A 23,520-nucleotide genomic window follows, 5' to 3' on the forward strand; every position below is an offset into this window, starting at 1 on the left:
GACCTCTGTCTAACACAGCAAGAGTTCCTAATAATAATAATAATAATAATAATAATAATAATAATAATAATAATAAATTTATATTTATACCCCGCCCTCCCCAGCCAAGACCGGGCTCAGGGCGGCCAACAACCAATAATAAAAACAAGTTGATTAAAATACAATTTTAAAAAGATTAAAATACAACATTAAAACATTAGGATGCAGCCTCTTCACAGGAGGAGAAAGGAAAAAGAAAGAGGGGGAGGGAATCAAACTGATTCTAAGCCAAAGGCCAGGCGGAACAACTCTGTCTTACAGGCCCTGCGGAAAGAAATCAGATCCCGCAGGGCCCTTGTCTCATGAGACAGAGTGTTCCACCAGGCCAGAGCCAATGTTGAGAAGGCCCTAGCACTGGTTGAAGCTAATCTAACTTCCTTAGGGCCTGGGACGTCTAGGGTGTTGCTATATATAGACCTTAAGAAAGTGGGAAGCTTACACAGTGGGGATAATCCATCAGGGAACAAAATGGTGAGGGCCAGCTAAAACTGAATTAGCCCAAAGAAATCTAACCAAAAGTAGGTTGCAAGATTTTCATAATCATGGAAGATCTAGGAAATCAGACAAAGGGTGCAATTCCATAAAGTTTGAGAACAGTAACTGTTACAAACCATGTAATCACCATGACTAGAATTAAGATCACATGTCATAGGGATGGCATGTTCCAGTGCAGAAATAGAAAGGGGCAAAAGGATGGTTTTATGCCTCAAAGTCACCACTGTCACCATTGCCTATATTACCTCAACAGGTTGGTTGAGGCTCATTCTAGGATTTGTGGCAAGCAAAGGAAAATACTGCCTGCTACTCTGCATAGTAGGACTGGGTTAATAAAAAAGCAGCCATATTTGAACCTGAATTCACAAGGAAATATAAAAATAAGACTATGTCAAAGTATTCAGAAAGAAACTTACGAAACTCACGTGGTCTTGATCATTGGAGTCTTTCCCCCATTCTGGTCCAGCAGCCAGCTCTTGCTATATTCAGTTGGAGAAACAAAAAGTCATAGTCCCAGTAGCATGTTATTCTTGTTAGTTGAACCACTCAGCACTTTTCCCTCTCAGTGATAAACATCACTTTATCAAACTAAGGCGGAGTTAACAATCAAGAACAGAATCATGTGTGGCCACTAGCCCAATATTATTATTTTAAGATGAGCAAGTTTTGTGCAAGTCCCCAAAGAAGTGTCTAATAATTAAAAACAACAGCAATATTGTAAAAACTCATTATGTGGGGAAAAGTCATACAGGCAGGCGATATGAAATGCAACACTGGCTTGAGACTACAAGACTTTCGACATGTAAAAGATTTAAAGTCTCAACAGATGTGATGCAAGTTACCCAACTTCATACACCTTTGCTCTGTTCATAGCAATGCCAGTAAATAGGTTACTACATAATTCAAGACTATTTAGGCAAGGCCTAGATTATGTATGTATGTATGTATGTATGTATGTATGTATGTACATTTTTATCCCACCCTTCCTCCAAGGATAGTGGGCAACATACATGGTTCTCCCTATTCCATTCTTTTTATCTTCACAACTACCCTGTGAGATGGGTTTAGGTTGTAAGAGAGAAATACTGGCTCCCAGTTACAAAGGGAGCTTTATGTACAAGTTAGGATGGAGAGCCAGCAAGACCAGCACCTGGCAGCAAATCTTACCTTTTCATTTAGGCTTTCGAGCAATTTGTCGAGTTGTGCTTTTTCTTCATTGACTTTTTCCAGTTCAGCATCTCTTCTTTCACATTCATCTTGGAGTTTCAGGAGATGCTTGGAAAGAGGAAGAGAACAGTTTCATCTATTGTATTTTTAGCCACCCAGTCCCATACACTGAGTAAAGTACAAACAAAACCGAAACTAATATTAGACAAACTAGGATTTATTTATTCATTCATTAAATAAATTGGCACCTGGTTGGCCACTGTGAGAACAGGATGCTGGAAAACATGGGCCCCTGGTCTGACCCAGGAGGGCTGTTCTTAGACAAAGTGTTACTTCCTCTGCTCTATCTACTTTTCCACTGTCTTATCCCCTATTTTATTCCAACCTCTCTCCCAGTAGAGCTCCTTTTCTGGCAGAACCTATCTTCAATGCATTGAGAAACATTTATTATATAACATCCAGCCCATTTTACATATAGGGTCAATTGCTCATGGTACAACTTTTGCAAACAAAAGTTAAAGCTACCTGAGCTGTTCATTTTTAGAGGACATCCCTTTTTTATTATCCAAAACACTTGCTGTTGTTCTTTCTGGGGATGAGAGAGCCTTTGTAGTCTCGCTGACAATCATAGCATTTAGGAACATAAAAGATATTCCTGAAACAGCTGCTTGGAGCAAACAATTTAGGTGCCCTTTCATGGTGCCAACTCTGTGAAGAAGACCCGCATTAGTCCATGTGATTAGGTCCATTAATTGTTCTACCAGTCACATGGAACCACACTGATTAACTCTTTCCCCAGCTGCACAGAAGCAGTTTTACAACTACATCAGAAATCACATTTCAGAAATGCATTCAGGGAAGGCTCTGGCACTGTAAAGCCTAAACAGTACTGCTCTGTAGTCAAGTCTACTTCCTAGTGAGGGAGCATTCCCATGTTGCAACCTTGGAAAGAGATTTGGACATGTTGACATGTTTGCAAGCTTCATGAGGGCATTTATTTTCACTCCAATAAAAGGCATCAGTAGAACAGCCTTCCCCAGAGGTTTAGGACTACAACCCTGTCAGCACCGTCCATCATAGACAGTGGTCAGGAATTATTGGAGTTGGAATCCAAAACGTCTGGAGGGCACCCTGTTGGGGAAGAGAGATCTTCTTTGGCACAAGGCAATTACTACAAATATTCATTGGAGGTGGTTTCCTTTTGCAGGAAAGAGTCCTACCTGCTGCATGCCTTGCAAAGCCTGCTGGAGAATCTTTAATTTCTGGTCTTTGCTTATGTCTTCATCTCTGTCCACTTTGCCCTGCTCTTGCTTTAAGAGATCCACCTCATTCCTGTAGGCATCAAGCTGACATTTTAAGCTGTCATTTTCTTCCTTCAGAGCTTCTGCTTGAGATATTAGAGCTGGGGGTTGGGAAGAGAAAAAATGGGAAGGTGGATACACCTATTGTCCTTGGAATTAGTTTGACCTTCATTGTTCCCCATTTGGTTTTTTATTTTCTGGAACACCTTCTAAATATATGTTTAATTCCTTAATAAATGTATTGGAGATGTTTGTGTTATACATGTGTTATACATCAGGGTCTGGTCTCACCTGTTTTGGTAATTTGCTCTGTAGGCACCCATGACACAGCTGTAGTATGGACTGCGTCAGACTGATCTGTAGTTTGCATGATACCATGCATGCTTTGCAGCAGGGGACAATAAGCAAATGCAATGGCTGTACATCACTGGAACAAATCATTTTCTACAGGTCCCATCCCCTGTATTAAGTGGTGCCTCAGACAGCTCTTTGTGGAACTACAATTTCAGATTTTATGGGAGAATCCAGATCTGCAGGAACTCAAACAATGTACCATATTTTTCGCTCTATAGGACGCACCGGACAATAGGACGCACCTTGTTTTAGAGGGGGGAAAACAAGGGGGGGAAATTCTCCCCCTCTCTGCCCAGCGCCCCTTCAGCGAAGCAGCAGGAGGCGCTGCGCAGAGAGGGGGAGAATTTTCCCTCTCTTGTTTCCCCCCTCTAAAACAAGGTGCCGTTTAAGGTGCGTTCAGTCACCTTCAGGAGGCTATCTTGGAAGCCTGGAGAGCGAGAGGGGTCGGTGCTCACCGATCCCTCTCGCTCTCCAGGCTTCAGGTTCCTTTCGACCTGCTCTTTGCGGCTGGCGGGGGGAAGCCCACCACCAGCCCCAAAGAGCAGGTCAGGGAGCAGCGGAAAGGCACGCAGCGGAGAGGCTGCTGCCATAGTCGCGCGTCACCTCTCCAGCTGGAAGAGGGTCACGGGGCTATGGCTTCTTTAGCCCTGCGCTCGCTCTCCCGGCTGGAGAGGTGGCGCGCAGCGGAGAGGCTCCTGCCATAGCCGCCTGTCACCTCTCCAGCCGGGAGAGGGTCCCGGGGGGCTTCTTTAGCCCCGCGCGCGCTCTCCCGGCTGGAGAGGTGACGCGCCGCTATAGAGGCTCCTGCCATAGCCGCCCGTCACCTCTCCAGCCGGGAGAGGGTGCCGGGGGGGTTCTTTAGCCCCGCGCGCGCTCTCCTGGCTGGAGAGGTGACGCACGGCTATAGAAGCTCCTGCCATAGCCGCGCATCACCTCTCCAGCCGGGAGAGGGTCGAGGGGGCTTCTTTAGCTAAAGAAGCCCCCCGCGACCCTCTCCCGGCTGGAGAGGTGGTGTGCGGCTAAAGAGGCTCCTGCCATAGCCGCGCGTCACCTCTCCAGCCGGGAGAGGGTCGCGGGGCTATGGCTTCTTCGCTCCATAGGACGCACACACATTTCCCCTTCATTTTTGAAGGGGAAAAAGTGCGTCTTATAGAGCGAAAAATACGGTATATAGGTAGGTCATCTAGAAATATGAGATCCCCAGTGCAGGAAATAACTGCAACTAGCTCTGCCATTTCCAATCAGGTACTGTTTCGTAACTGACTCTAGCTTGAAAAACCTGGGGCCCTGATTAAAAATAATACCATAGATTCTGGCATATAAAATGACTTTTTAACCCCGGAAAATCCTCTAAAAAGTCGGGGGTCGTCTTATACGCCGGGTATGGGTTCGCTGGGCAGCGGCAGTGGGCGGCGGGCTCCACACCGGGAGGAAGCTGCCCGGTGAAGCTGCCCAGCGGTGCTAAGCCAGCTTCACTGGGCAGCTTCCTCTCGGCGCAGAGCAGAGCCCACCGCCCACTGCTGCTGCGGTGGTGGCAGCTTCAGCAGCTTTGCTGGGCAGCAGCAGTGGGCAGCGGGCTCTGCGCCAGGAGGAAGCTGCCCAGCAAAGCCGGCTTAGCATCGCTGAGCAGCTTTGCCAGGCAGTTTCCTCCCAGCGCAGAGCGCACCGCCCACTACCGCTGCCCAGCGAAGCTGCTGTGTATAAGACTGTGCATATAAGTCAACCAAATTGGCAGCTGCCAATTTGGGGGGGGTCGTCTTATACGCCCAGTCGCCTAATACGCCGGAATCTACGGTAGGTAAGTAGAACACACATGCTTGAATATTGCTCACCGCTGAACTTGAATACTCTGGCTTCCTTTCAACACAGTGCCAGTCATACCTGACTCTTCCATCTCCTTGGCATCTGATGGTTCTGTCTCGTCGTCAGACATTTCCATTTCCTCTTCTCGTCGGATGCCCATCAGCTCATCATTCTGAATGTTGCGGATTTCCTATGATTTAAAGAGCATTTTTTATATATATAAAAGAAAAAAGAAATGCTACTGATTGCTCTGCATGCTGGTTCACAGTTAAGAACCTGCAGGAAGTACCAGGAGAAAAGGAATAGGGGGAGAAGTGTAGCGACTTTGTGTTTGGTAATGGCAAGCTTTGGACACTTAAACCTATCAAGTTCCTAATTTGTGCAATTTGATAAAATTCATTCACAGAATTTTGGGGTGGGGAAGATTAGCATGGAATTCAAAGCAACTCCCCCTTGATGATAAATATTGTAACTTGCACAGAACGTTCAGAGAACAAAATGCTTTATGTTCGTCCATTTTTTAATCCTCAAGTAATTGAGGACTGAGTAATTTTAATTACTCAAACAAGCCTCATGATCATTTCATTCCTTATACACATGGCTGGGGAATGATGTAAACCAAAGCCACCCCAGTTCAACTCTTCTGGGACACCAGATCTTAGCAACAGTCAGGTAGAAGTGCAGTCTGTCTAAAAAATGGTTATTTGAAGGAAAGGGTGGGGGAAACCTAAGAGGTTTATCCTTTGGCTATTGCCTGGATATTAGGGAGAGAAATCCCACCAAATCCCAGCCCCTTCCACAGATGCAAACCATGGAGGGTCCTATTGTAGCAAGGGGGTAAGTGAATAGCAGTTCCAGAATACACAGAAAAGCCACATGGCAGCTAAACAGAAATGAACAACCAGACAAAAGTGTTAAATGGTTAAAGAGATGGAATGATTTGCTCCTAGGGCATTGGGGACTTTTATGCTAGATTTATGTTACCCAGCCTAGTATTGCTTACACTGACTAACATCAGCTGTTCAGAATCTCAGGCAGAGAAGAGGCTTTCCCAGGGTTTTTTTCCCCTAGAAAAAGAGGTGCCGGAACTTGTTGAGCTTTTTTAGGGGGAGCAAAGTTGTGCCAGGGAACAGCAACACAACAGAGGTGCTAGAATGCCCTGGTCTTTCCCATTACTGCTACCCAATCCTTCCAACTGGAGATACCAGGGATTGAACCTGCAACCTTCCACATTAAAAGCACCAACAAAAATAAAGGAATGAATGAATGACCTACTTATGTGACACTTACACACAAAAAAATTGCACAAATACTATTCAGTAGAACAAAATATCATTATACCCCCCTTCCTTCTCCCCTCACCCCTTTCTTTTTCCCCACACTGAACGTAACTGAACTGTGAAAAGGACCCTATGAATTGAAAAAAGAGACACTATATGTACTTTTATTACACAGTACAAATCTTTAATAAAATAAAAAGTAGGCAGCATTCTTCCCAAGTTCCCAAAACTCCATATTATGGCTTTCATCTCACACTATCTCCTCTTTTTTTTTTTTTTTTTTGGATGAAGACAGATCAATACTGGAAAGTGCTGAAAGGTTTCTTAATGTCAGACAATCAAAGCCATCAAGACATAGGTCCTTAAGAACTCTCTATTAATATGTCCCTACCCAACCACTAAAAGTAGGTGGACTACGCATGACAGGGTGTTTTCTCTTACAGTACCAAAGGTGTGGAATTGCTCTCCAGACGGAGGCCAATCTGGCCCCATCACAGCCAGCTTCCTGCCACTCTGCAAAAACATGGCCCTTTCACAGAGCCCTTGGCAGACAGACAGCAAGATCATAAGCAATACTACTGTTTGGGCCAATTCTCTTTGTTGCATTTTTAGTTGCTTTTTATGCTTTGTGAGATTCGTTAAGACAGAGAGGCAGGATAGCAGCATTTTTATAAATAAACATAAATGAAAATGGTTTTGCAATAAGCGTGCCAATTACTCCGCAGGCACAGCAGGACAGGATCTAAATTTCATTTATTTATATCCCGCGTTATTCTACTCCAGTTACGAAACTATCAATAAAATCGTGCAGAATACTTGCCATATGTTCCAGATCACAATTACTTACCTGAAGCTGCCACAAACTGCAAGGAACCTCATTGTATATTTGTATTTTAAACCAGTTTTAACACATGCCCAGTTGCTTCTCACTCCAACTATTTATCACTGCGATCCAGAATAATCGTGAGCAAACTATGAAATCACACAGAGTAGCACAGGCACCACTCTTGAACAAGGCCAGACATAAAGGCACCTTTGCTTAAAAATTGCCCTTCTATATCAATGTTAGTTATGGCGTGTTTGAGAACTAAGCAATACCATGGTTTCATGTGAATCCTTACATCATTTGCAAGTATGTCTTAATGTAAGGCAGTATGGCAAAGTTCTGGCCCTCCAACTGTTGTTGCATGAAAACTCCTATCATTTCTGACCATTGGCCATGCTGGCTGGTGCTGATGAGAGTTTGAGTCCAACACCAGAAGTTTCTGGGGAAGAACTTGGACTGTCTTCATTTCCATGTTTCTTATGTTCTCAGTTCTGCATGCCTGACAACTGAATGCATGCCGAACATTTTTAAAGCTTATATGGATCTTCTTAACCAAGCCTGTCCATCTCCAGCCCTTTCTAAATCATATAAGAATACTCAGCCTCTTCATAATTCTACAATGCACCACCACTTAGGGGCTTCGTTCAAATTATGCCTGGCACATTCGCCATTTCTGCTGTGGGCTTCAGTAGCAGACAGACTGCATGGTTGCCCAGAATTTAGAGTCAGAATAGGTCAAAGAGTCAAATCCTTGCAATAGCAGAACTTCTTTAAATCATACCTGACAGTAGTTCATCTGGTCTCATCAAATGTGTGGAGAGAGAAAGCATCCAGGGAAGGAGAATCCATACTCCTTTGTTCAACTATTACAGCTAAGAATACTTATTCACATGAACCCAAGCTCATCTGCAACTTGAACCCAGCGCAACTGCTCTTGTCTCCATAGTGTCTGTCCCACGTGGGACATTTGTAGCCTTGTTACAGCCTAGCAGTGTAACAATGCTAGCACTGCCACATCTTTCCAGCCATTTAACCTAAGAAGAGCCCTGGCAGATCAGATTGAAGGCCCACCTAGACCAACATTCTGTCCCCACAGTGGTCAACCAGAAGCTTATGGGAAGCCCACCAGCAAGTCACTCCCCTCCATGTTCCCAAACAGCTGACATTCAGATGATTGGAGGCTACAGATAATGACCTCCTTGCCATGGTTCTAGCTACCTAAGTTTTTATATGACTATTGTGTGTGTCTTAAAGCACCTGAATCCACCCTAGTATAATAGTAATAGTAATTATTAGTATTATACCTCACCCATCTGACTGGGTCACCCTTGTCTCTCTGGGTGGCTTTCAACATATATAAAACATAATAAAATGTTAAACATTAAAAAGCTTCCCTATACAGGGCTGCCCTCAGAACTGAAGAGAGCAGAGCTACTATCTTTAGGTCATGGGCATAATGCTGCCCCAAAATGCAAGTACAACTATTTCTAAAGAGCTTCATTCATATCCCACTATAATTCTGAGCTTCTTCTTAATAGTGTTCACCAATGGCTGTTCTCTTCCTCTCCTGAACTTCCTCGTGCTGTGTTTTGCTATGAACTTAGCTCCATGTGCGTTGCTACTTACCTTCCAGAGCAAGGCTGGAAAAATCCATCCTTTTATAAGCAAGCCTATAGGCCAAAAGGAGCTAACGAAAAGAAAAAGGAAGTACCAACCTCAGCTTGCTTGCACCATACGCTGATGTTCTTACGTTGCGCTTTCGTGAAATGGTCCCAAGCCTTTTGTTTGGATGCAGAATGGTACACGGCCACTATCTGCTCGACTTCAGTTTCAAAATCAGCAGGCAAAACCAGGCCACAATATCATCCAGAGAGGGCAAGAGAAAGGAGTAAGAGAGCGGGATCAGGCAGGTAGTCCAGTGAATCTTTTTCTTATGATGCTTTGCTGGGTGGAACCATAGCTGAGAAAGATGGTGCTCAGGAAGAAGCCAGAGCCACAGAACTTGGAGATCAAAGCAGACAACAGGCAAGATATGTTTGTATGTCCAATCAGGCAGAAGCCAAGTTAACAGAGTAAGCTGTCTTGATGAGGAGGGTGACACTAAACACTCAAAAGAGGAGTTTCTTAAAAAAAACTCAAGAGGAAGAAAAGCACTCATGTAAAAAGAAATAGATACTTGGCCAGAGAGAGAGAGAGAGAGAGAGAGAGAGAGAGAGAGAGGGAGAATTTCCCCCCCACTTCACAAACATTGTGTCATAAATAGGGCTAGGTGTATTCCATAAATCTGTAACTGCAAATAAGTACTGGGCCCAAAATCCTGCACACTGAATCTTACCTTGGTTTTTAATTCCGTTTCTAGTCCTTACTACCACAGTGATAGACTTGGAAAAATCTCAGAAGCCAAAAAGAAATGGAGTGTGACTTCCAGTGGAGCTTTAATATTCCCAATAGGTTGGCTTGCTCGTAATACTAAGGCAAACAATGGTTTGGCATGGGCTCCCAGAGAGGAAATCACAGCCACTTTACTTCTCCTCTTGTTCTTCTGTGGCTGCACTGCTCTGAGCTAAGCCATCAATTTAGCTCAGCATATGATGAACCCAGGATTGTAGCTTGTCTCACTACAGACAAACAACAGCAAGTTCTTGGGTTTACAACTTATGGTTTGTCTTGATCGATAATAATAATAATAATAATAATAATTATTATTATTATTATTATTTATTATTTATACCTCGCCCATCTGGCTGGGTTTCCCCAGCCACTCTGGGCGGCTTCCAACAGAATATTAAAGTACAATAATCTATTAAACATTAAAAGCTTCCCTAAACAGGGCTGCCTTCAGATGTCTTCGAAAAGTCAGATAGTTGTTTATTTCCTTGACATCTGATGGGAGGGTGTTCTACAGGGCGGGTGCCACTACTGAGAAGGCCCTCTGCCTGGTTCCCTGTAACTTGGCTTCTCGCAGCGAGGGAACCGCCAGAAGGCCCTCGGCGCTGGACCTCAGTGTCCGGGCAGACAGATCCTTTCCCAAAACATATTCCTGCAAATTTTTAGCCAAAAGGTTTAGATAAACCATGAATCTTAGTTCAGTCAACACACTGAGCCAAACCATGGCTTAGCTCAGAGCAGTTCAGCAGCAGAACCAGGGAAGGTGTGTAGCAGCAGCGATATCCTCTCTGAAAAGCCTCACACTCATGCATTTGTGCTGAGCATTTGGCTTAGCATTACATGACTAGATTATTTTTAAAAATCACCACATGTACATATTTGCACAGCTTATATGAGAAGTTACAATGCATAGTTTTCCTCGGGATGGAAAGTTATTTTAAACACCAGAGTAGGGCCCTGCTGGTGATGTGGGAAGTATGATATGCTGCCCCACATACAGTAAAGTAATACAGGTCCTTTCCCAAAACATATTCCTGCAAATTCCTAGCCAAAAGGTTTAATTGTGAAAGATTATATTCCCTGAAAGGAGCTAAAAATCCATCCCATAGCCACAGGTGATTGGCTTGAACACTGGAGAGGCTACTGAATTGCTCTTACCCTGGCTAAAGATTGACCAACACCAACATCATGGCAGGATTCAGGTCTGAGCCCCCCCCCCCCCCGCCAATTGCTACTTACTGTAACTCCTTCTGGAATCCGGGACCAATATATTTTTTTAAGGTTAACAGAATAAAACAATTCAAAACAAACACTAAGCAAACTGCAGAATCCTCTTGGTACACTCAGGAGACGAATGGTCATACTGTGCTGTGATACACAACAAGGTGACCTTAAAATCAGACTATCAAGGCCAGGAGGCTGCTAAAGTGTCAGCTTCCCCAGCTGTGAGGCGGTTGCTGCCTGCCAGGGACTTGGTTGGCTAGTTACTCAGTTCCAGAGAATGAAGGAGAGAAAGCTCTGCAGGACATTCAATAGGAACAGAATCTCCTGGTTGGAAATGGATCCTGGTTAATAACAGGGCAATGAAAACTGCAGAACACTCCCAGGGCTCAGAAGAGCATCAAATGTTTTGCACATAAAGTTTAAAGTAACGCGAAAAAGGAAAAATGCAGCAATATTACATTACCTTGAAGGCTTAAATCTCCCATTTAGTAAGATGATCTGTAGATCCTCAAAGGAACAGGAAGATAAGGGATTTGGCTATACACCTACCTTTGTTGGCTAAGCCTCTCAGCAATCACCAAAGGTACAAGGCTGTGGTTAACACAGGTGCGGCCTGCGGGTAGGAACATCACTAAGGCAGAAAATACCTGCACATCCCGAGTATGAACAGAAATTAAGAAGACACTTCAAAGAAGATTCAGAAGCTTCAGCTGGTGCAGAAATAGGTGGTCTGTCTCCTGATGCAGTATGTATGCTGCAAGTACATGACATCTACTAAGGCTCACTACCATGTTCTTTCCTGTGTCCCATCCCATTAATCACCCAAGAATGCTCTCCAGACTGTACCATTAGTTTACCAAAGAAAATGTGCACAGTAGGAGTTTTGTGGGCTTTTTTATTTGTTGTGTCTGGGGACCATTTCCCCTCCAGAAATCCATCAGAATAAGATTTTGATAGTTTTCCAGAAGCTTTGTAAGATTTTCTTGTTTCCACTGAGCATTAATGGCCTAGTTACCTTTCATTCATTTAAAATTAATTTTAATATCCAGCATTTTATCTGTTAAATGGTTTGTTATGTTTTTCCTTTTTTAAAATGTTTGCTGCTTTTCTTTGACATTTGTACGAATGCAGCATGGTGGTTTAGAAATTTGTAAGAAATAAACCTAAATATGTTTCCTAATAAAGGGAATGTATGTTCCGGATCTGTGTCTCTCTCTCTTGTTCAACCTTCAACTGGAAAAAAAGAAAACAAAAAATGGTACATTTCCATCAAGTGAAACTTTGAAATCCTGGTTGCAAGCCCCAAACACTTACACTGAGCAAGAATTCCTGAGAGTGCAAGCTTGAACTTCTCCTTTGCTTCTTCCATTTCCTTTTCATGGACTGCTTTCTCATTTGTAAGCCGGCGGATGTGGCTGTTGACCGACTGGATCATTGAGTAGAAGTTGTTTGCAGTCCGTCTGTTCACTTCCCCACGCTCTATCCAGGCAAGCAGTGTCTGCACCGCTTCCAAAAACTTGGAATCATCTGACCCAAGAGAGAAACACTGCTCAGGTACAAAGCACTGGTGAATTTTGCAAGTAATACTATTTAAATCAACATAGTAAGATGTTTGATAGGCTAAAATGATATTGTTTTGTTACTAGTGCTCTGCCAAAGCTTCCTGTGGCTGCTATAGGGGTTCTTTTGTTATGTTTTTATGGTATAATGTATTTACATTTATATATTAAACATTAATTAAGTCACTTGGGGGACGCGGGTGGCTTTGTGGGTTAAACCACAGAGCCTAGGACTTGCCAATCAGAAGGTCGACAGTTTGAATCCCCGTGAGGGGGTGAGCTCCTGTTGCTCGGTCCCTGCTCCTGCCAACCTAGCAGTTCGAAAGCACATCAAAGTGCAAGTAGATAAATAGGTACCGCTCTGGCGGGAAGGTAAACAGCGTTTCCGTGCGCTGCTCTGGTTCGCCAGAAGCGGCTTAGTCATGCTGGCCACACGACCCAGAAGCTGTACGCCGGCTCCCTCAGCCAATAAAGCGAGATGAGAGCCGCAACCCCAGAGTCGGTCACAACTGGACATAATGGTCAGGGGTCCCATTACCTTTTAAGTCACTTGGAGATGTTCAGGTAACAAGCAACAGTCTAATTAATACTACTGTTTTGCATAGTTTGCATGAAATGATCCACCCAAGCAAGGCAAAACTCTGAAAGGCTGTGGTGGATGAGATTAACTCCACAGACAGTTGCAATGTACTCATCTGTTGTATGTCTATATGGGATGGATCACATCTCAGTGGAAAAGCATCTGCTTTGCATGCAAAATGTCTTGGGTAGAGTTCCCAGTTAAAAGGATCAGGTAGGAAGTGATGAGAAAGATCCTTCTTCTTCCAAGACCCTGGAGAACCATAGCCAGTCAGAGTATATAGTACTGAGTAAGAAACAGATAACTCATCTGACAGGGTACAGGACAGCTTCCTATGTTCCTAAGCACCTGCCACAATCCTCATGCAACAGCCTGCCAGTTTGGGACATTATACTACAGCCCTATGTACCTTTTAGCTTCTCAGCAACAATACTGCACTCATAATACGAATAGTGGACAACAGGAGGTGGGGAGGGAGGGTGGAACTGTTTTTCTGCCATCCTTCTGCGATGGCGCTCTTCCCGGGCAAGCATCCGCTGCTTGCATTCCCACTCGTAGAAATCATCCCGGGCTTGAGCAAAATCCACGTGTAGGCGCCCTGTATCCTTTTTATCAGTGCTGGAGCCCAGCCTGATGCGATAACCTGGCAATGATAGTTACAGAAACAACCATTAGCAGTTTCCCTGTGATAGGGAAGTTTTTAATGTTTGATCTTTTATTGTGTTTTTAATATCCTGTTGGAAGCCGCCCAGAGTGGTTGGGGAGACCCGGCCAGATGGATAGGGTATAAGTTGTTGTTGTTGTTGTTAGACTGTTCCTCTGTTTCCCCCATCTGCAACATGGGGGTCTGCCTGCTTTGTCTCCAGAGACTGCCAGAGACACCTATCAGAGGAAACGTGAACAGCTACAACTCAGGCTTAATAACATCCATGTTCAAACTGGATAAAGAAATGACCATCAACTGCTATGCATGCTCATCCGCACATATCAATATGTTTGATTTATCAATGATTGTGTCACATCTATGATGCAGACCAGCTACACAGCTCAAAAGCACTTCAGGTAAATTCTGTTTGAAGTTGTAACTGCAATATTTGCTAAGTTGTAAACACCACAAAGTAAGCTACATGGGAAGGGTGAAAGGTTGCTGCGGTTTCTGTTAAGTTGCTGAAGCTTTGCCAGATCTCTCTTACAACTCTGGAGGGTGGTTCTCATAGGGTACAGTGACACTGGCTGGACAACACATGTTACTCCAGAAGGGAGGCTAACCTCCAAAGTTCTCCAAAGAAGCCATGTTGGTTCTGGATAGTTTGAAACGGTGGTAGTTTTCAATAATCAGCTGTTTGCAGCAGGTATTATAAAGATTTCAGGTCCTGAAGGAGCATCTCCACCCTCGTCATTAAGCCCAGCCACTGAGATCTGGCTCAGAGCCCAAGCGGAGGACCTTTTTGGTAGTGGTGCCCACCCTGTAGAATGCCCTCCCATTAGATGTCAAGGAGATAAGTAACTACTATATACAAGGTTTACCTTTAGGAGACATCTGAAGGCAGCTATGTATAGGGAAGTTTTTAATGTTTAATGTTTTATTATGTTTTTGTATATGCTGGAAGCTGCCAAAAGTGGCTGGGGAAACCCGGTCAGATGGGCAGGGTACAAACAACAACAATAACAACAACTATCATCACCATCATTAATCATAGAGACTCACTGCTTGTTGCACTAGAATTATTCCCTCTCTTCGTGAGCTGTACAGCTCACAAGAGTTCCTTACTGTTGTTTCATGCTGACATTTTTTAGCTTGTTGGAATTTTGGAATTGGGCATTTTTCTGTTTTTATTAGACAAATTTATGAAAGCTATTCACAATGGTCTGTGTCACCATTGCATGTTATAGTGAAGTTAAAAGACTCCTTAGCCAAATAACTGAAACTGGTGAGAGATGACTGTACAACTGGGAAAATGGAAGGGGACACAACAGACATGACTGCATGTGGCTTTTGCAACTCTACAGAAGAAATTATCTCTGAGTCAAAAGCAAAGACAAACAATATCTACCAGACAAATAAATAGCTTTATCCACCATGTATTCCTCAGAAAAACGGATGTGGCAGAAGTGCTTTTTGCTCTTCCGAAGCGCTAAGATCTCTCCACACTGCTCAAAAATCTCCACAACAGTCTCTTCTGTTGCATTTTCCGGCAGTCCTCCAACAAATACCGTCTTGCATCCAGGAGGTCTTTCCCTTGTGGTGGGAGGAGGGAGATCTAAGGGCAACAAGAAATATGATACATAATCTTGCCACAAGCAAAAGACATCTGGTATTCAACTACAATCCGACAACAACTGCTGCGCATTTGTGTTTAAGTGTCAGAAGGCTTGGCCACCCCTGGCCTCTTCCACACTTGCACTTGTCCTGTGCCTAGAAAGCACAGATCTACTTGCCCCATGTTTCCACTTGCCCCATGTAGTTTTGCCTTTGCCCTGCAGGTTTTCCCAGGGGAATGTGGCAGGGCAAATGGAAGTGTGGATAAGCCCTCAACCTTGCCAGGCAAAGTTATATCCTGCCAGCCTTAAAATAACAAAAATCAATATCTTTCCAGCACAGCATGCTTCCAAAAGAAGAAAAGATCCTCTTTTTTTGGCGACAGCTCACTGCTAGATTCACACTAAAAATAAACTGCAAGAACAGTGCACAGCCAAATACAAACACCCTTATACCATTGGACACAATACCATCAGCTTTATAAAAAGGGGAAAACGAGGGTCTATAAAATTTACTTGGGTTCTCTTTTTATTACTGCTTGCTGTTTAGCAGCCTGCAGCAACAGCTGTGCAAAACTAGGCTTCCATTTGGAAAATGTCCTATGCATTTTCATGTTCCAATCTATAGCCCAGCATACTGAACAATCAGCACTGCCATGATTTTCGCCCTTCATGATGTCGAAAATCTTATTTTTTAAAAAAAAGATTTGCAACCTCATTTCTATAGCTTCCTCTTCCAATTACTCCCTGACCTTGAAAATATTCTAAAACAGAGAGGGTTCAACTAGAAAGTGTTAGAGATGTACTGCCAAGCAGACTAGAGCTGAGTTCTGGGAAGTTAAGCACTTACCTCCATTCCCTTCATCAAGTGGCATTCTAGACCAGGGATGGGTGTCATGCAACTCTCCAGAAGTTGCTGGACACCAGCCCTTGTGATCCTTGACTGCCACTGGTTCTCCCTGCCACTGATTCCCCCATAACCACCTCTAGACTGCTGTTTTAACCAGTAATGTTTGCTTCTCCATTTTGCCTCACATTAGGTGGACAGAATCAGCAAGCAGCACAGCAGGGAAGTACAGAGATGGCCTCACTCCTTGAGGACGTGAAGATGCTTGAGGTTCCCAGCGCTCCCGTTGAGGTGGTCCTGGCCACCTCTGCAATCTAAAAGCTATTCTGGCTGGCCAAACTATAAAAAATATCCTGTTGGGAAAAGAGCTTCCTCTTCCCTCCATGATCTGTACATCCACCAGACAATTCATCAGATGTCCCTCTTTACTTTCAATCGTTACCAATTGATCCCAGTGCAACTACAAGAATTATGGCAAGGATTACTTGAGTTAGGTGGGAAGAGTGTGCAACTTTTGCAATGTATGATCTCCTTAATCACTGGTGGTGGCACTATTTCCAAGCCAGGCATCAAGGGACTGATTGGTGGGATCCCAGTCATCATTCCAAGCGCAGGGTCGAAGTCTGAAATAGAGAGGACATCAAGCTAGAGTGTTTCAGCTGCAACTGCACAATAATTCTAACTAGGAAAGCAGATTTTTTCCATCAATAAAATCAAAACTTAAAGGACCTGAGAGATACATAAAGCATACATAAAAAAGTAGAGTCATTTGGCAGCCCACATAATCCCACAAAAGCCAGTTCTCATGCATAGGAGGACAAAGATGTGGACAGGCAGGATTGAAGAAAAAGAGAGCTCACAGTACATCCCAACACTGGGAGATTAGCCTCACTTCCTCCCAGTTTTGTAACTGAAATGACAGCCATGCATACCACCACACTGAAAGCTGGCTCAGGCATCTGTTTTGCCTCTTCCACTCCAGGCTGCCTTTCCTTCTTTTAATTTTAGAAGTGCTGCATGAGTACTTATGCATAAATCCATTCATTCAGTCAATTACTTTTTTTTTTTAGGAAACTTTTAAAAAAGTGCTTAACAGCTCTATAGATGGAGTGGAGGTGATTTTTTGGTAACATACAAGAGGGTCGGCCAATCAGGCCAATCACAGCCAGATTCTGCTTTAAAGTTGCAGAGCTGTTTTTTGTTTATTATCGCAGCCACTCCTAAGGGCCAAGTAGACAGAGCACTCAGCTGATTGTCTAGTCTTGCAAAGACCCTTTCAAAGTGCTATTTTGCAGGGTGCTTTGCAGGTGCTGCCGATCACCTGATTAGTGAAACCTGCAAACACCCTTTCAGATAATCCAAGTTTTGACCTACCCCATAACTGACATCATATATGACTTCCAATAGATGTAGGACAGGTGGGCATGGCTTCCCTGAAAATGGCCTTGTTGGCTAAATAAGGAGGCCTAACAGGCCTTATCAGACACAGGCCAGAGGTTCCCCACCCATTTTAGGCTATGGATCTTGTGTGTTCTCTGAACATTTACTCCCCTTAACACTCCCCTGAAAAATTAAGCATTGCGTGCTTGCAGCGGTGATACCAAACCAAGAGCACAACCTACCAGGCAAAAGAGAATCTCCTGTTATTCCCATTGGTGCCATTCCCAAGTTATTCATTGCAGTGGTCCAGGCTGTTGGGTCTGACATGCCCAAATCCATTGGAGGAGACTCTAGATTCAGATTTGGGATGCTGTCTGCAGAAAGGATTATGATTGACAAACATATTAACAAATGTACTTTAAAAAAAAATTATCACTATTACTTACCCCATTTTTTTATTTTTTTTACTAACGATAAAACTGGAAGAGAAAGTGATAGAAACCAAATAAATTTCCCCTATAAAATGACACCCTGCATATCTTGGCAAATGATGGGATAAATTCTAAGGGGAGAGTAGGATGCAACAAATACTCACTTTAGGCACAAACTATTTGATGCAAACCACATTTGCCTGTGCTCCCCTCCCGAGTATCATCCCATCCCCCATGTACCAACGTCTTGTTCTTTCCAAAATAAGAGCTCTAGTTGTAAAGGCACAAGTCTTAAAATAGATCTGAGCCAGCACTTATCATGGGCCCCAGAATGATCCTCTGATGGCAGAGTATAACCCCTAAAAAAAACACACTAGGCCATAATCCAGGGCAAAGTCCATGTGTTATCTGCATGTTCAAAGGCCAAATCCCACTGTCAAACTCCTGAATACATTTTCAAATTCTCTCCCATCTGCCCCAAGCTTAAAAAACAGTGGATAGATTTGGCATAAGAGCAGCTTCAAGTGGCAAAGTCACACACAAAACTTAGTACATCGCAATGCCATCTTAGATCTCATGCCGAGTACTAGTAGTTTAAATTTGTTTATTCTTTTACTTATATCCCACCCTTCATCACGAAGCCCTTCATCTCAAGGCAAGTAACAGCAGCAGGGTTGCCATATTTCAAAAACTGAAAATCCAGACACAAAAGTTGTTGTTTTGGCCAAAGTTGTTGATGCCCATACATTTCAGCAATTTCCACCTGGATACTGTTTCCAATGGCTGAATCCTGGGAATGTCTGGAAAATTACGGTCTTATGGCAACCCTAAACAACAGGGCAATACACAAGTAATGGAATTACCAGGAGGACCTCCCCAGCCCATCTTGAAGTTTGAGCAGGACAATAGGAAAAACACTGACTGGCGAAAACTGCTTCTAGGGAATCTCACCTCGCATACTAATGACAGTTCATCTATCCTTCTCTGTCTGAAATAATTATTTGGCTCCTCCCCTTGTACCTGTGATTACTCTATTCCAGCTCAACAGTGAAGGGAAAGCCCTGGGGATGGAATGCTTAGAATGAGCCAACAGGCCCTTGCACATCTCATCAGATCAGTTTCCACTGCAACAGGTGTACTTTACATCCTCTGACCCATTCCTTTAATTGCCTGAAGAACTTGTAATTCAATTAACTCCTATCTTTCCTGGCCACTGGCCATACTGGCTGTGGCAGATGAGAGTTAGAATCCAACAATATCTGGAGGGCCACTGGTTCCCCATCCAATGCTCTGTTGGGGTGGGCACTCATGAAGAGTAAGGAAGTTTTCTGCTTCATGCAGTATCATTTTAGCACAATCATCAACCCTGATGTGTAGTCTGGGGCTCTAATTTCCTTTTGGATGGCTTTGCTATTTTCAGCAGGTTCCATATCACAAATCCCCAAAATAAGAACAATCCCACATTTTTGCATGCAACTGATGCAGGTTAAATGGTATTGCTATGAGTTTGTGGGTGCCAGGCCTCTCTAATCCCTGGATTCAGCAAGTGTTAAAAGCTAATCAATCCAAGCTAGCTTTCTGTGAGTTGATAGCCTGGGTGATGAGCCATTAAGAGGGATTAAGGACTCTGTGGGAGATGGCAAATGAGCCCCTCCCTCCACTCACAGATAGTGAGAAGGACAAAAGTTAGAGTTGAGAGTGAGCAGTGATGTGTCCGAGAAGCAAAATAGCAAGCAGAGTGACCGAGAGCCATGATGGATCTCTGCTTGAATCCAGTGCTGCAGCTATGGAAGAAACAATGCCCATTTGGGGTGTTAATAGTGTGAACCCCCGCATAGCAGGCTCAGGTTGTATATATGTGTAAATAAACCATATATCCTAAAGACTCAGCTGTGCCTCATTCCCAAAAGGAAACATGAACCCTGGGTAAGTGCCTGGAACCCCTGGAATCTCACACCACTTGGAAGTTAGGGGTGTGTGCAACTGTATCTATATTGGGCTAATGAAAATTGGTAAAGGAACATATAAGCTATTGAGTTTCACAGAGCTGTTCATCCAACAAGGAGTTACCTAGCTTGTGAAATTTTGTGAAATTCAAGTCGTATTTCTATATCAACCTGCATTGGCTCAATTAAATATATGCTTTTCCTTAGCTTGTGTTTCACATACTTTGGGATCATCATGGCAATGTCCATGTTTCATTCCAATTTTTTATGGCAGTGAGGGTGTCTTCTAAGTAAGGATAAGAAGTACTTTGTTTTTGCTACTGCATATCAACCAGACCAACAAACATAAACCCCCAATTCAGATTCATCCTGACTCAAGCACGTACACAGCTGTGACTCGCTGACTTCTGGCTATCAAGTGACAAGTAACAGAAATCCCAGAACCCAGGATCCCTGGCATGGAATGAGCTAGAATAACAGGACATTTTTCCATTCTAAAAGTGAGCCTCTGTTCGCTTAGGTTCTCTCATGCAGCCCCACAACTAAAATTATAAACACAATTTAAAACATTAGATTTTAAAAGCCAATTAAATCATCCAACACAATGCGGTAGATAAAAACAGCAACCATTAAAATTACAGACCAACAATCTTATTCAGTTAAAAGCTGCAAAAAACAATTGTGTGTTTTAAGACCTGCTTATATACAAACAGACTGAGTATAAGACAAACATCCTGGGGGAGTAAGTTCCACAGTGATGGGGCCACCAGTAAAAAGGCCCCATTTCCCCCCACTTCCAACCTGATGAATCTTAAAGGCAGACCTACAAACAGGACTTCTATGGCCAATATCAGGGTTGGGCAGGTTCATGTAAAATATAGGTAGCCCTTCAGATACCCTGGTCCCAAACCATTTAGGTTTTAAAAAGTAACCGCCAACACTATATCTGGGCCTGAAAACTCACTGGTAATGAAAGTGGCAAGTGTAGAATTGGTGTTATATGCTCTAGTCATCTGGCCCCCCAAAGCAACTGGGGAATGCATTCTTTACCAGCTGAAACTTTTGAACAGTGTTTGAGGACAGCCCCACATACAGTATGTTAAAGTAGCATAATTGGGATGCAATCAGGGCATGGACTACTGTGGTCAGCTCCACTTTCTCCAGATAGCGTAACATCTTATGTATCAGTTATTTATGGGAACAGATTCCATCAGCAACTTCCTAGAAAACAGCAAGTCAAGGAGAATCCCTCAGACTGTGTGCCTGGTCCTTCAGGTGGAGTGCAACCTCATCAAACTCTGGGCACACACTATGGTCCAGGGCACCATGTTTCCTACCCGCAGTGCCTCTGTCTTATCCAGATTAAGCTTCAGCTTGTTTGCCCTCATCCATCCTAAAACCCCTAAAACTAGAAGGTGGAAACGATGAACAGAGTTGTACATCATCCACAAACTGATGATGCTTTAGCCCAGACTTCCAAACTATTTCTCCCAGCAGCTTCATGTACATGTTAACAATAAGGCAAGACAGGAGAGACAGAAGTGGTCATGGAGAGGAAAGAACTTTCCCAGTACCATCTTCTGGGTCTGTCCTGTTGTGTTCTTGTATCCCCCATTCATAGTTAACACATGTCCCAGGCACAAACACAGCTTGCTACACCACATGCACACATGGCCTACCTGTAGGCAAATTTATCCTCTTCCGTTTCTGGCTTGCCTCGCCTCCATTTTCAGCAGGGCTGCTATTGAATGGCAGAGGTTTGCTATTGCCAGGGTCAAAGGGCAGGTGGTTTAGTCCTGAGAGAGATGGAAAAGGGAAGAATTTGTTAAGAATAGCATTTGATCCCTTCTAATTTGCGTGTCGAGACCCCACAGCCACCCCCTCGTTGGAAATGACTCACACAAGGACACAGATATTAGGTTTATGTCATTGGGCAAATTTTGCCCACAACTTTATTGAATTACAGAATGTGAGCGGTATTGGCTTAGGCATTGATTAAACCTGATTATATCTGACTCCTGCCCATTGTGCAAGAAGTCCAGTTAGGGTAAGCCACCGGTAGGGGGAGCCCTGTTGATGCAAACCAACTCAAGCTCCCCCTGGTGTTCCCGTCGGGGTCGTGTCAAGGCCCTAGCCCCCAGCCGGGCTTCAGACTAGATCAACACCCCCGGATTCCTTTAACGGAATACCCTAAAGCATGGAGGGGCAGGTGATGGCCACACCTCACCTCCCCCCCACAAGGTCAAACAATGCCTAACCGCAACCCTAACAAAGTTGTGATGACTGCTACGAGGTAGGCGAAAACCAAGTGGCCAGTGCCAATTTGCCAAGTGGAAAAATTCCTACCAGGCCCCTCGGCCAACCAAGGTGACCAACCGAAGTCCATAGCAAGGCCATTGCCTAACCTGCAAAATAGGGAGGGAGGGCGGGTGATTGAGGAAGCGAGCCAAAGAGAAAGTCCTCTGGCTTGCTCCTCAGTTTAAATGGCCCCGGCCACGCCCCCACGGCCAGTGGATTGGCTGGTCGGGCTCTGACGTGGCCGGGATCCCCCAGGCAATGGGGGACAAAGTCCCCCGCCCCCGGTGGGGAGTGGGTGGCCACGCGGTCCACCACAACTCCTCCCCACTGGGAAGTGGAGCAGATTTCCAAACAAATCCTCAATACTCAAGTGCAAGCCAAATGTTTTCACAACACAGCCTCAGAGAGAGAAAATCCTGAAGTAATACAAGAAAACACTGCACTATTCACCTACTGATGCACTGCTAGGAAAAGAGGTCGGCAATTGGCAGCCCACGGAACAAGCACTGTCCAAAGGGGATTCAGGCCCTCCCCACACAGCTGCCAACCCTCTTCTCACTGCTTAGGGGAAGCAGACAATTTGCATACTTCTTTATGGATCTAAATTAGTCCCATAACTATAAAAGCTATTCTACCTACTTTTTAGTCAAGTATTTCTATATACCATTGAGGGCAAGAGCTGCAGGTATTTTTATAATTTGAAAGGCATTTGATAAAAGGATGACTATTTATACAGTACTTAGATTATTCTCTGCTGTACAGGGACTAGCAGTTTAAAAAATGAATAAATTTTAAAAAACAAACAAACAGGAACTTAATAATTGATGGCCACTGATGCTGCTGGTGCTGAATACCTTCCATAGAAATCTGAAGTCCAGCTTTGTGTTGTGGTACTAGGAAATGGGGGGTGGGGGTGGGACAAGAGATACACAAGCTTCAGAAATTTGTTTGCAATTAACCTTGGCACCTAGCACAATTGGTTATGACAATAAATACAGGATACAAGTGGTAAGACTGTCTAGCGTTGAAACACCTCAAAAGCAAGAGGAAAGCTTAACTGAACAGAACATCTTGACTAAGTTCTCACCAATATGGCTTATCACATAAGAACCTGGAGAAGTGAAAGGGTCCTTTTGTAGCAAAGAGGGAATGAGCTGTTGTGAAGGAATTATCCTGGCATGTTGTGTATCAAGCAGACTTGCCTCTTGAGGACAGAACTTTATTTGATGATGCTAGGTGTTAAACCCTATGCTAATCCCAAAGCCCTGGTGAGAGTAGCTGCAACAAGTCTCAGCCATCACTGGGATGGTTGGAGAGTCTTGGGGCACTTCAGAACGATAAAC

At 44.0% G+C, this 23,520-nt stretch overlaps 1 protein-coding gene across 7 annotated transcripts in view; it reads right to left on the minus strand.

Moving 5' to 3' along the window:
* ENOX2 (ecto-NOX disulfide-thiol exchanger 2) overlaps positions 1-23,520 on the minus strand; it is a 41,052-nt gene that overhangs the window by 5,556 nt on the left and 11,976 nt on the right. For 6 of the 7 annotated variants that reach the window (XM_083595292.1, XM_083595298.1, XM_083595295.1 and 3 more), the window contains exons 2-12: positions 21,559-21,675; positions 17,745-17,876; positions 16,608-16,745; positions 15,071-15,277; positions 13,426-13,659; positions 12,192-12,404; positions 8,981-9,087; positions 5,238-5,349; positions 2,922-3,103; positions 1,702-1,809; positions 951-1,013 (exon numbers count right to left, since the gene is read on the minus strand). In XM_083595292.1, the coding sequence (XP_083451418.1) occupies positions 951-1,013; positions 1,702-1,809; positions 2,922-3,103; positions 5,238-5,349; positions 8,981-9,087; positions 12,192-12,404; positions 13,426-13,659; positions 15,071-15,277; positions 16,608-16,745; positions 17,745-17,876; positions 21,559-21,675 (1,613 nt within the window). The remainder of the gene's footprint in view (positions 1-950; positions 1,014-1,701; positions 1,810-2,921; positions 3,104-5,237; positions 5,350-8,980; positions 9,088-12,191; positions 12,405-13,425; positions 13,660-15,070; positions 15,278-16,607; positions 16,746-17,744; positions 17,877-21,558; positions 21,676-23,520) is intronic. The other variant, XM_083595293.1, reaches the window with a different exon arrangement.

The sequence above is a fragment of the Podarcis filfolensis genome (genome assembly GCF_964270895.1).
Source record: "Podarcis filfolensis genome assembly, chromosome: Z".
Taxonomy (NCBI): Eukaryota; Metazoa; Chordata; class Lepidosauria; order Squamata; family Lacertidae; genus Podarcis; species Podarcis filfolensis.